Genomic DNA, 13,247 nt, shown 5'->3' with positions numbered 1-13,247 from the left:
TATTTTAATGTGTTAAAAAGTTCAACACATGCCAAACTCTTGGAACTTTTGGAAGAAGCTGAAGAATTTGCATAATTTTGCTTTGACTTTGAATAAACCTTTTTAGCTATTTGGTACTTTTGGAAGAAGCTGAAGAATTTACATAATTTTGCTTTGACATAAACCCTTTTTGCCAGAGTATATATACAGTAGAAATTAAAAAAAATGTTATTGGTACTTCAAGGTTCTCATTGTGTACTCCAATTTTTCTATATTTAGGAAAAAAAAACACTTTTGTAAAGAAAGTAATGAGATTTTTGAAGTAACAATAACAATTTAAAAAAAAAAAATTGTTGTTAGCACTCTAAAATAGTCGTCAGCACTCTTACCTTCTTTGTTTTTAGAAGAAGATATAACGCATAATGGGTATTTGGAATGCCAATAACAGATTCCACAAAAACAACTAAAGTTTTCGACTTGCATTATGGAAAGAGTGTAGGCAAGTATCGAGTACTTCCCCTAAAGGACAATCTTAAGTTCAATGCACCAGTCATCTTCATCTCCATCGTGCCACAAACGCCGAACTCCGATGCCTTCCATTGCATGCTCTGCAAATCTGCTCTACGCTTCCGAGTCTCTGTTGGGAGATCGAGTTTCTTCGTGGAAAGCGGAATGATCTGCTCACTCTCCTCTTTCTCGTCCCTAATTTCTTTACCTGTGTCAATGAACAAGGAGTCTAAGGTCTTGAGATTGTAAGCTTCATGAAATAAGCTTCGGAGTTTTAATTGCTCCGTAGCGAAAGCTTCAACTGCTTTTCTTGGAGGAAACTTCGAATTTTGAGCGAGATGTTTCAAAGTTTCCGTTGAGAGCCTTTCGTAGTTCAGTGCACAACAGATACTCATCTTCTCCTCCCTGAACAAATCAGCACGACGCTGCATAGAATACTAAATCAGTACTCGAATTCGCAATATTAAAACAATGCAGATCATGCTTCATGCATTTTTTTTTTTAAGTAGCATACCTTAAAATATACATCAATTGCTTGGTAAAGTCTGTCGTGAGATTCTCGCGCAGAATGTGGCAGCATCGTGGCTAATGCTTCGAATTTTGAAGGATTCAGGTGAGAATCTGGTGCTACTTCTGCAAGGTATGAATCCATCAACTTCGCGACACTTTTTAAGCGACTTTGAGATACACGGTCTCCCCCTTCAAGTAAAAATGACTTCACTAACTTCAAAACCAAACTCACATCGTATACATACTTCTTGGTGCGCGGAGATGGAACGAGTAGAAAATCAATTGTTGCTTGATCCAGCTGAGAACCTACCAAGTTCACTAACTTGTTTACACACTTTTTGCTAACTCTCAGGCACATAGCCGCTTGGTATATCTTGAATAAGCCTTTGACAGAAAGAAAGCTTCGGTCTAGCAGAAAAAGCAGACCGATAACTACTTCTGTGATTTTACGCTTCTCACCTCGCGTGGCACCGATAGACTTAGATTGGTGATAATGGAAGACAAACTTGAAAATTGTAGTATGGTGGAGCTCCTGGAATATCATCCTGCTTACCACCTTCTCGAGTAAATCGGTGTTCAAGAACATAAGGTCTTCCACCCACCATGTTTTTCTTGAGCAGTCAGTTTTCGGACTATAACTGCTCCTTCCACTTGAAAACCGAAAACTTAAATCTTCTGACGAAGAAGCATAAGTGCTTGTAACATACGGCGAAAAAAGCTTGGCTATGATGGAGTCTAGGAGCTTGTGCAATACTGACGATAAATTTAAGGCGGGAAGTAAATCTTGGCATTGCTTTAGAGCTACCACAAGGTTAGACCATGTCCAAAAGCTGATCCCTTCAAGAGATTTTTCGGTTTGAGACAGTATGTTCGGTCTTCCAGAGCCATCACCATCGCCTCCCATCTCCATGAAATGCGCGACGCAGAACAGTAGGACAATGTTCGAGGGAGTTATCTCAATTCTTCCATTGTTGTAACAAAACCTTGCCATGAGCTCAAAACCCTCTGCGCCTCCAGGAAAGTCATGGAATATCACTTTTAGGCACCTCGACGCTCCAGTCAGTTTACCAAACAATTTTCTAAATCTACCAGAGTAAGACGCCAATGTTTTCTGCAAACATTTATATGAATTCAGAGAAAATTTTATCAGAATACCAAGTTGTTGCAAACTAGTGTCTCTCTCGAAGAGAGACAAGAGAGAGAATATTAAGCGAAAGACAAGAAACGCATGCATACTATCAGTTCTTCATTAATGAACAAGACAAGAAAACTTTGTCGGATATTTCGAGAAGAAAAACTGATGGAACCCAGAAGAACACTTTGTGAGAGGTCGTTCGCTGTTGAGATTAAATTTTTGGGTGGTCCTATACACGATGCGATTCAATGGCGGAAATTAGAAATATCCGTTTCACGAGGCCTGCATGACTACTACCTGGGTGAAAATTATTGAGGATAAAATGAATAGAAACAAGATAACGAAGCGTGACAGGCGTGACGATATGAATACTGCTCGACAAAATTTAAGAACATGTTGCAAAGGAGGAGAAAAATAGGATTGATAAAACTAAAACAGCAGAATTACCAACAAAAAATGAAGAACTGAAAGTAGTTACAAAATCTCGATTGTCTTCGTTCACAAACTTGAGCAGATATGAATGATTACGGAGCAAACAGCCGGAGAAAAGAAGATTTACCTTGTCCACCATGAAAACTTCTTCGCCATTGACGTCTACTTGAAGATCGCAGCAACCTCCCATTTTTCAGAAGCACACAGGAAAATGAAAATCTTGACTCAAAAGCATTACATATGGAGTCTGGGAAACATTTCACTTTTCAGATTGACCCAAAAAATAGAATAGTTGAAAGTGCTGGGTTTGAAGCTGCTGTTTTTTTTAGCACATGACATCAATGATCATAGAGAAGTGAAAAGACAATGGAGGGAATAATAAGAAACAAGAGAATCTTCCAAGAAAACGAATAATTATCCACCTTTGTACACTGTTTCTATCTCTCCTGAGACAAGCGAGATAAACACAATAATATATACATATATAATATCAGTTACAAGGTAAATTTTCTTCTGTATATTTTTTCGCACCTAATAAGCAAGATAAACATAATAAAATATACAACCAATTACAAGACATATTTTCTCGAACTAAGCATACTTTTTAATAAGCAAAGAGTGAAGTTTATGATCCAAAGTCTGATTATTTTATTCTCCGTGACTCATGCAGCTAATTTCGTCACTGTTCTTGTCCTACGCCCTTTTCTTTTTCTACCCTAAATCGCCATCAATTCTCTCTTTTAGTGGATGCTGGGAGCCCACAAAACAAATTCGGGCAAGTGAAGACTTGGTCTCTGGTCAAAAACGATGTTCTCAGCTGTTATTTCAGACAACTTGGAAGGTTAAACCAAGAGAATGCAACATAAATCAACTTTTTAATCACTTGACGAGCGAGATTGAGACAAGTGTGTATACAAAAAGAGATATCGCAGATTGTCTCCGAGTGTAAAGCTATCAGTTAACGAGTTCTTTGATGTCGATTTTTACTTTAAATCGGGACTACAATCAGGAGAAGAACATGCTTAACAGATTAACTTTCTGAAAATTATCAAACTAACGAGAGTCGATGAACACTTCTCCGAACCCTTTTTAGGGGAAAAGGAAGGGAAGGAATGAAATTAAAAGAACACTCCTTAAACCAAGAATCTGTATCGTAAACTCTTGCTACAACTGGCCTCGTAGGCAACAGAACACTCTTTTTCCACTTAAGGGGAGGAAAATACAGTTCTACAATGGTGACATCGGAACCACGAAAATGAAAAGACAAATAGAGAACACAATGAGATGAGTTGTAGGGATAAGACACCTCTCGGGCTAGATGATTGCAACCAATTTTGTATGGCAATAACTATTCTCAGGAAACTGGAACAATTCTGGTGGAGGCAGGGACTCACAAGCGAATGTGGCTTGGTCGGCCTGCTTGTTGTCCCAGCTACTTGAAACAAGCAAGTTCGCCAGCAAAACTCTGAATCTCTATACCACGAAGTGATGTCGATATGGGAGCAGGAAACACTCGAGCATTTAGTAACCATTTATCTGAGGCCTTGGAGTTGGGCCCATCAGCCGAGAAAAAGGCTGGGTGCGGCCAGGAATGCCCCTTTGGCCGGCAAATCGATCAGCTAATTTTGGATCGGAGACTGATCTGGAAAATGCTTGGGCAAGCTCAAGAGCTGAAGCCGCTTTCCCATGCATCAGGCCAACAGCATCAGGGGAAGATGGTTTTGGCTGTTCAGGCTTCCGCCAGGTCTCTGGTGATGGCGGCCTCTCTGACTGTTGCTGCGGTCTCTCAGGCTCTCTATTGTTCCTCCTACTGTCATTACGCCAGTTCTTCTTCTGCATATCGATTTTCTCAACATCTACCCGATTATCCCTCCTATCAAATTTCTTTCCAGTCCTCTGATCAAAAGGATGATTCTCAGCTTTCTCACTGTGGCGAGAAGGATTTGTGTGCACAGTAACTCTATCAGGCCTGGCAACTTGATGTTCAACCCTTCAAACAACAGTTATTTGTTCGTAAGTAAAAATACCCAAATTTCCAAACTTATATAACAGAAAATTTCTGAGATAGAGAATAAGTCACTACTTGTCAGAATGCTGAGCTGTGTCAGGATTGGTGATCACATCATCAACCCCTCGCTCCTTCAATACCTGATATACAAACAGAAAAAGGTTTCAGGAATGGGACACGAAACCACCACCAGTATTAAATCAAGACAATAGTACTATTAGGCAATGGTCATGACCAAATGGAACTGAAATATCAAATCTTGGATTAAAAACTCACCAGTTCTCGTGGGCGAGCACCACCAAATAATGCAACTCTGCATCAATCACGGATTTCATTTTATGTTACTTGCAAGTATCAATGTACAGACCCAATATTAAGAACAAGAAGCGAATATTCTATTGCAAACGCCACCAAGAAGTAAGAGTGGAAGGGTAATGTTTCTGTCATGCTACAAATTCAATCAATGCTTCTCTAATAGCTGCTGGACTCCAAACCCAAATTGCATAAGCAGAATAGTGCGAGAGGAGGTGGGTTCGAATAGATTTAGGTTCAAATATTCATGTAACCAAAAAACAAAACAGAATTACTAGACTCTGAGAGCAACAATTGTGGCACATCTTCATCTAGAAGTCAGGAAAATAAAACATATATAAGAGACAATATTGACTTCATTGCAAATTCTGTGTAACAAAAGTGGAAAACAAGATTTTAAATTTTTCCCTTAATAAAAATATATACACAACACAGTTAAAACATTACTTATGCTGTATCCAGAAAATGTACGTAACATAACCAACCCATGGGATTGGTTCAATGGCCTAAAGAGTTCTAAAAAGCAATAATTATGGCCTCAAATCAAGCCAACCTTTTTTGGAGCAACAACCGTGAAAATATATTTACTTCTATGAAGCAAAAAGTGTAATCAAAGTAGGGTATATGATATTTAGTGGTTAACTAAACAAGCAAATTGAAACAATTTTACTTTTTATTCTGTGCCAAGAATTTCATTTAGTTTTTAATTGTTGGGCGAAATATCATAATTTCCATAGAACAGAACCAGAAAGGGGCCAAAGGCCCTACGCCTACAACAAGAAAAACAATGGCAAAAGGACCAGAAATACGACCCAAAGTCGAGAAAGTCTCAAAACTATCCAACTCGTCCAAAATATGCTCAAATTTCAGACGACAACGAATTGAACCTAACCAAGCTCCCAGACCTCAAACCAAATTCCCAGCCCAAAATTAACAACTAAAACCTTTTGAATTAACATAGTGATACAACATACTAAAATCGCCATGAAGCCTCCAATTATTTTGAGCAGATAAATTTTTGAATTGTTATGGAGAAAAGATCTCTACTGTTTCACACATATTTAAGCCACTGCATTCATCCTCTAAATTTTTTTTTTTTTTTTTTTACCAAGAAAAGAGAAAGACTAGAAAGGAAACCACAATCAAAACCATTGCATACCTGTCTCTTTTGGCATTTAGTTCCAAGTGTTCAGGAGGCTGAGATCGGGGCTTTAAATTCAATTTTAGATGGTCCAATGCCAGTTTGCCACCATCAGAGCCTGCTGACCCAGGTTTTGGAGCATTCATATATCCATACGCTTCATTGACAGTTTCCACCTGGACGGTCTCAGTCACCCTCTGGGACTCCTATAATCAACCAAACAACGAGAATTTAGTGCATTCAGTGCAAGGTGGAACCCCATAGACCCAAGAATCTCTATAACACACATTGATAACCATGTCAATACCTGTACATTAACAACTGGAGCTTCCAAACCCTCCAGTGGCTTTGTTCTTGGAAGTAACTTCAACTTGGGTCGCTCTACAGGTTCTGAAGACGCTGCAGCCTGCACGTCAGCCAGGCCAAATTTTCCATCAGATGGAGCAGGTTGAACCCTGTTGTTATAAACAGTTGGCCTCCTTTCTCTAAGATCTGAATTAATCGGAGCCCTAGAACTCTCGTAAACAGGTAGCTGAACACCATCATGAATTTGAAGACCCCTTTCTGCGTGTCTTGCCAAGGCTGCATCATAATATTCCTTTTCAACAATCGCATCTGGCCTCTTGTAAGTATCACTACCAGAACCCTTGGAATGCAATCCACTCTCTGTTTCGGGAGATCTAACAACCTCGATATTTGTCTGATAATTGATTAAAGGCTTTGATTGCCATCTACCCGAGGACACCTTATCGAGTGCACTGGCATGGGCCAACTTTTGAACAGCACTTTGTCCAGACCCAGAAGATTGCACCGGCTCAGATATACCCGCCATCTCCTTCCTCATTGTCCATGCATTTGGATAAGCCCCACCAACACCACGCCCGCCATTGCCACCTGAGCTCTGCGAATTACCTCCAACATGAGCTGTCTCGCTAACCCTCTCTGAGTAAGAACTCACGGCCATCCTCGGTGATTTCGGTGCTGAAGCCCGCCCCTGCATGCCGGATGACACCCCTGCAGATACAAACGCCTGCTTGGGCTCGGCACGGGTCAGGGGAACCCGAATGCTATCATCGCTGATGGTCCGGCGTGGCATCGACCCACCATCGAGTGGCTTGCGCTCGTCCTCATCAAAGTTCCGGCCAATGTGCCCGGAGTGAGTGAGAAACGGAGTCTTGTCATCGAAATGCCTCGTGGCTGGAGACGTGTGGGGTCGAGAACGATGGTCGGCCCGCCCCGTAGGATTTCCCCACGCGGTGGGTCGGTCGTAAGTTGAACGATCCGTAGGCCTAACAACTCTGCAGATCAAAAAAAATCCAAAATTGGTGCGAAAATCAACTAGGGTTTTTCAATCCATCACTCGAAAATCAAAGCAATTACAAAACCCAGATCCAAAAATCGGAGATTTATAGATATGAATCAAAAGCAATAGGCTTTTTCAATTCCATAATTTCCCATAAAACAAAATATATAAAAATCAGGGAAAAGGGTAAACAGGACTTACACCCCAGGAGCAGAAGGGAGAGGGAGATCAGAGGGAATCGAACCGCCATGGAAGTCCTTGAGCGTCATGGTATTCCCACTCACTTTCTTCTTCGACATCTTTCTCTCCCCCTCCTCTCTCTCTACTTTCTCTCTCAAGATCTTCACTTTGATTCAATTTGTAGATTTTGATAGGGAGATTGGGATTGACGAGGACAGAGATTGGATTGGAGGAGAAGAAGCAGAGGGAAAAAGCTTGGGAACCTTGAAAGATCGCCTCTCTGCTTCTCTCGGAACAACTATTTCACCACTTGCGTTCTTTCCCGTCCGTAGTGCTTGTTGGGCTCTCTATTTGATGATGATAGTGTCTTTCCCCTGATGCTGGTCCTGGCCGTCCGATCATTGACCGACCTATGCAATCTACTATAAGATATTCCCTTTTTTTTTTTCTTTTTTTTTTTCCTCAAAATGTTTTTAAAATATATAAATAGTAAATTATATTTAAATATACAAACAAGACAACAAAACTAATGAAGTTGGAGAGATGCTAAAGTTGTAAACAGTTAACATTGGTTGGGCCCATCATGGCCAGTGCATGCGGTTGTGCTCATAATGCTACACTTATCATCTAATTATATTATTAATTGTATTATTTTTGTAATAGAGATTGACTTTACTAATATATATAGATCTCATTTCTATTAAAGATGATACAATTATATTATTAAGTGCATGCGGTTATGCTCATAGCATTTTTGTTGTAAATATACATTTTAAAATTAGTGTGACTTAATATTAGTTATATTTATCTTAATAACATGTTCAAATAAGTCTTTTCAAATTTTGAATAATTAAAGTTTGTTTTGTTTAAGTCGGTCTGTTTAATGAACCAGCCCAACACAGCTCAGGTTTTTCTAGGCCAGGATCACGAGCGGGATTGGCCTTAATGTTCTATTAAGTGGGTTGCCCCAAGTACAATTCGTTTATTAAGTGGGTCAACCCTAGCACTGCTCAAGTCCACGTGGCCCGTTTGGCACCTCTAATCCCCACATAGAAGAATGCAAGTATTATCCTATATAAATTAGGTAAGTTAGTTTTGTTTGCATATCGTCCCTTTGCACTCAATTTTGATCCTCCTCCTCGTATCTTGAATATCAATTTGTTAAAAGTATTTTGCTTAGTTAGATCTAGTCCTTGGATTTTAGTCAGAAAAATTAATGCTAAATTCTAATTGGAGAAAAAAAAAAATTCAGAAGATAAAGTCATATTTCCAGTAAATTAAATTATAGCCAAAATTCTTAAATCCTATCCCCTTGCGATTTGCATGTATGCAAAACTTTGAGAATGCTCTTCAATCATGGTATTTAATATAAAATGAAAAGAATGCCTCCATCCAAAAGCAGAATAAATTAAACTCACAATCTACATCCCATGAACATGATTTTCAGTCCTTTTGTGGTGTGTATATATAATTAAGAGTATTTTATTAAAGCGAATATGAACATGTTTAGCAGGAAAAAAAAAAAAGTTAAAAGTGTTTTAAGATGAAGCACATTAAGTTTTTTTTCTTCAAAAAGTTCTTGCATTTTTCTTAATTATATATAGATAATGCGCTCAGTAACAATGTGATTGTCGCTCCCAAAAATTTAAATAAGGTGGTTAATTAGTAAATGTGATAATAATAATTAGATTCTAATTTAAATAGATTTTCAATCTATTAGAGAGCCATTCACAATTAGACACCAAACTTACCCCTTCTGGGTTTTACCCTCGATGTCCACCATTAAACGACCACACATTCTTCCTCTTTAAAACGACGTCAAAAAATAAAAAACTTGCTGAGCTTTCGTCTTCGTACTCCAGCCACTCACTCACCCACCGGCACGCCGTGGTTTTGCGGGTCGTTTGATCAAACAATGGAGTCGAAGTCGATCACGTGGGATTTGGTGATCGGCATTGCGACGGGGTTCGCATTGGGATTGTTGGTGGGAATGGTCGCGCTCTGCTGCGCCAGAATCCGTCGGAGGAGGTGTAGGCGGATGCAATCACAGAAGTCCATTTCGGCCCAGAAAGAGACGGTGGCAGCGTCAGTTGCGGGCAAAGGAGTGAGTAACGGTGGCGCTGACTCCTCCAGCAGCATCACCACCGTCTCCGAGCTCTCGAAGTTCGGGCAGGACTCCCCCAGGAATTCAGAGTGGAACAACATGCCCATGTGGCTGGAGGGACTCCGGCGGAAGAGCCTCGTGTCCGCTTGCGGTATTCCCAAGTATTCTTTTAGGTATGTATGTTTGTAAACATGTATATTCTGTATGTATTCTGAAATTTTGTTATGTCTGGTTGTTTACGGACGTGGGTCCTGAATTTGCACGCATGTTTCACTTTGGTCCTTCAATAAAGAATTTTTTTTTTTTTTAATTTATTTTAACAGTACACTCCAATTGCGTCACGTGTCTCAATACTAAGCTGACACGTCGGAAATGGCTACTGGCACAATGGGGTGGTGAGAAATTTTTTGTTGTGATGAGAAGACGGATGGTACACCACGTGTTTTTACGTAAGTGGTGAAAAATTTTAATTTTTAAATTATTAACCTTTTAACATACATAACCCACTATTTATATAGAGACATGTGATATACCATCTCGTGTGACGGTCACACTGAAAAATCTTTCCGGGATGGTGCCTTACTACACCACGAGAGATTTTTCAGTGTGACCGTCACACGAGGTGGTACACCACGTGTCCCTATATAAAATGGTGGGTTATGTTATTAAAAGATTAATAACTTAAAAATTTTCACCACTTGCATAAAAACACGTAATGTATCATCTATGTTCCCGTCACAACTAACAATTTCTCCTGCACTGCAGACGAACGCATGGTAGCCAATTTGCTGCGTCTTGATTAATAACATATCAATCAGTATAAGTGTTTGCATTCAAAATATCTCTATGTGAGGCAATTATAAACCATAGAATTTGATGGACATTATTCAACAGGTACAAATATGAGAAAAGTATGTCATAATAATTTGGTATTGTACTCGTTATCTATGAAATTCGAACTTACTTACAAATAAAGAAGAACATAATTAGACTGAAATATTTAGTGGCTCTAAACCATGAGCTGGACCGATTACACTCCCCTCCCCTAGTTGATCAACATTTTCATCCTTCGCCAATTGCTTATTTTTATGATTTCCGACTTTTTTTCGTACTTAACAAGTAAACATTGAATTGAAAAATCAAAGTGAAACACGAGTATAAATTCAGAAGCCAATCTCACAATTTACCTTTTATTTGTGGAAAATTATTTATCAGATTTTTTTGTTTGTTTTGGCAGAGATATACAAGAGGCAACTTATAACTTCACAACAACGATTGGGCAAGGAGCTTTTGGACAGGTTTACAAAGCCCAAATGAGCACTGGTGACACTTTTGCCGTCAAAGTTCTTGCTTCAAATTCCACCCAAGGCCAGAGCGAGTTTTTGACTGAGGTAAATTCATACATTCATAACACCAAGATATTGATGGGATGCATTGGTGCAAGATGCATAGGTGTTTGAATGGTTATATTAAGCCGTTAAAATCCAACTATGTAAATCTAGCAGTCAATTATGTCGGCGTATCCATACTTTGATTAATTGCATTGTAAAATCTTCTAACATTCATTACGCATGTGCACACATGTGCGTTCAGGTTCTGTTACTTGGAAGACTACACCACAAGAACCTTGTCAACTTGGTCGGATATATTGCAGAAGTTGAGCAACATATGCTTCTTTATAAGTACATGAGCAACGGCAGTCTGTTTTCTCATTTGCATGGTAACAACTCTCACAAAACCCTAGATTTTCCATCCCTTAACGCACCGGTTTATTTGATTTCCTAACACGAATAGACACATCCTTTATCGTTTAGAGCCTCTTGATAATTTCAAGAAATATGCCCAAGTATATAGAAAATAAAAACTGATGGGACACTAAACATGCGGTAACTGTACATAAACCAGAGTTTAGTGCTCGTTTGGTTTAGTATCGATCCTTCACCTTCAAGTTATAATTTTAATTAAAAGTTCATAACCGGCTCTATTTGTTCATATCTCGATAATATTTTTGTCTTGTTCGTCACTGAGGGAACTCAGTTTAAGATTCATTTGGAAATGCAGATGAGAATCAGAAGCCATTGAGCTGGGATTTGAGAGTTGACATAGCTCTTGACATTGCAAGGGGATTGGAATACCTGCATTATGGGGTTTGCTTTTCATATCAGTTTCCTGCAAGTCAACACCACTGATTTGGAACTGCCTACTTAAGTACTTATCCATCTCCATTCTCCTTCTTATTACAGGCCGTTCCTCCCGTTGTGCATCGCGACATCAAGTCTTCGAACATACTGCTGGATCGATTGATGAGGGCTAGGGTATGTGACTTGCGCATGACGTTTTTGGTTTCTGAAATCTCTCCTGTTTTTGGAAGTGTGCCGATAAGGTTAATTACTCTTAACAATTAAACAGGTTGCTGATTTCGGGCTTTCAAGACAAGAAAAGAATGAAACTCGTTCGTCAAATATCAGGGGGACATTGGGATATGTCGATCCTGAGTATGTGTTGACAAAGATGTATACGAAGAAATGCGATGTTTATAGTTTTGGAGTGCTGCTCTTTGAACTTATTACAGGCAGGAATCCGCAGCAGGGTCTCATGGAATATGTGGAACTTGTAAGAATTCTCTCTCCTTTTCAAAAACTGTAAGTAACGATATAAGATTCGCATTGTATGACCATTCATGCCGATTTGTAGGCTGCTATCGACACGGAGGATAAACTGCGGTGGCAAGAGATTGTGGATCCCCGCCTTGATGGAAAATTCAACGCAGAACAACTCTCTAACGTTTCTGACCTTGCGTACAAATGCGTGAGCAGTGTCTCCAGGAACCGGCCTTCGATGAGGGACACTGTACAGACATTATCATTGATTTTGACGAAGAGGCATAACACGGGGAACTACACGCATTGCTCAACTCCTGCAACCGAAGAAACTTTCATTGAAATAGATCTCCTGGAGAATGAAGATGTTTTGATTGAACGTTGAGGGGGACAAGTTGTTACCAAACTCATAACCTCAAGTCTTGGAATTGTACATCAAACTTGTTCATTCTTATTCTTCTTCGTCTTTTATCTTCTTTTCGCTTTCAATCCGCTTACTTTGTGATTTTAATTTTCATTGTTAATTACTTTGAGATTTTGTTTTCTTTTCGGAGAACAATCCTGTAGATTAACTTTATCATTCCATATAAGTAAACATGTCGTAATTATGTTGGAATATATGGCCAAATGGCCAACTCACATCCACTTTCGGCTAATAAAATAATAAGGTGGACAAAATCATTGTTGCTTTCCTTGTTTTGAGGAGAAAAGGAAAAGTCTAGCAAGTAGCCTTATTATTTTATTTGTATTTGGTTGTTTTTTAAAAGGGAATGAAGGGTGCAGCCGAGTGTAGAGAAAAGAAGGAAGGGCACCATTTGTTTTTAAGCATTCCTTTTGTGAGAGCATCGAGAGTAGAGAAAAGTGAGGGAGCTCATTTCAGTTTTGGGAGCAAGGGAGAGTTACAGAGAGCCTAAAACAGAAGAGAAGCTGCTGCTTCATTTGGTTAGTAATTATCTACCAAAGTAGTTGTTGTTGTAATAGCTTTGAGCTATATGTATAGAGAAGAAATTATTCATTATATTTCTTTCTCTATTTG

At 39.3% G+C, this 13,247-nt stretch overlaps 3 protein-coding genes across 3 annotated transcripts; 1 reads left to right on the top strand and 2 right to left on the bottom strand.

Moving 5' to 3' along the window:
• Window positions 1-392: 392 nt before the first annotated feature.
• LOC137721329 (BTB/POZ domain-containing protein At3g22104) lies at window positions 393-2,912 on the bottom strand. Its single transcript, XM_068460432.2, has 3 exons — window positions 2,691-2,912; window positions 1,001-2,107; window positions 393-911 (listed from the first exon to the last, which is right to left on the bottom strand). Exons 1-3 carry the CDS (start codon window positions 2,751-2,753, stop codon window positions 462-464), a joined length of 1,620 nt encoding a protein of 539 aa, XP_068316533.2. The 5' UTR covers window positions 2,754-2,912; the 3' UTR covers window positions 393-461.
• A 764-nt stretch (window positions 2,913-3,676) lies between these two features.
• Window positions 3,677-8,029, bottom strand: LOC137725468 (uncharacterized). The gene is made up of 6 exons (XM_068464159.2): window positions 7,529-8,029; window positions 6,332-7,322; window positions 6,043-6,230; window positions 4,848-4,884; window positions 4,647-4,711; window positions 3,677-4,553 (listed from the first exon to the last, which is right to left on the bottom strand). Exons 1-6 carry the CDS (start codon window positions 7,624-7,626, stop codon window positions 4,085-4,087), a joined length of 1,848 nt encoding a protein of 615 aa, XP_068320260.2. The 5' UTR covers window positions 7,627-8,029; the 3' UTR covers window positions 3,677-4,084.
• Window positions 8,030-9,233: 1,204 nt separating this feature from the next.
• LOC137724059 (calcium/calmodulin-regulated receptor-like kinase 1) lies at window positions 9,234-12,889 on the top strand. The gene is made up of 7 exons (XM_068463015.2): window positions 9,234-9,784; window positions 10,849-11,002; window positions 11,205-11,331; window positions 11,673-11,758; window positions 11,855-11,926; window positions 12,021-12,224; window positions 12,306-12,889. Exons 1-7 carry the CDS (start codon window positions 9,423-9,425, stop codon window positions 12,594-12,596), a joined length of 1,296 nt encoding a protein of 431 aa, XP_068319116.2. The 5' UTR covers window positions 9,234-9,422; the 3' UTR covers window positions 12,597-12,889.
• The last annotated feature ends 358 nt before the right edge of the window (window positions 12,890-13,247 follow it).

Source organism: Pyrus communis, chromosome 5, assembly GCF_041283825.1.
Source record: "Pyrus communis isolate YQ-2024b chromosome 5, ASM4128382v1, whole genome shotgun sequence".
NCBI lineage: Eukaryota > Viridiplantae > Streptophyta > Magnoliopsida > Rosales > Rosaceae > Pyrus > Pyrus communis.
The sequence above is the reverse complement of the archived record's forward strand: the minus strand, read 5'-3'. Positions and strand labels throughout refer to the sequence as shown.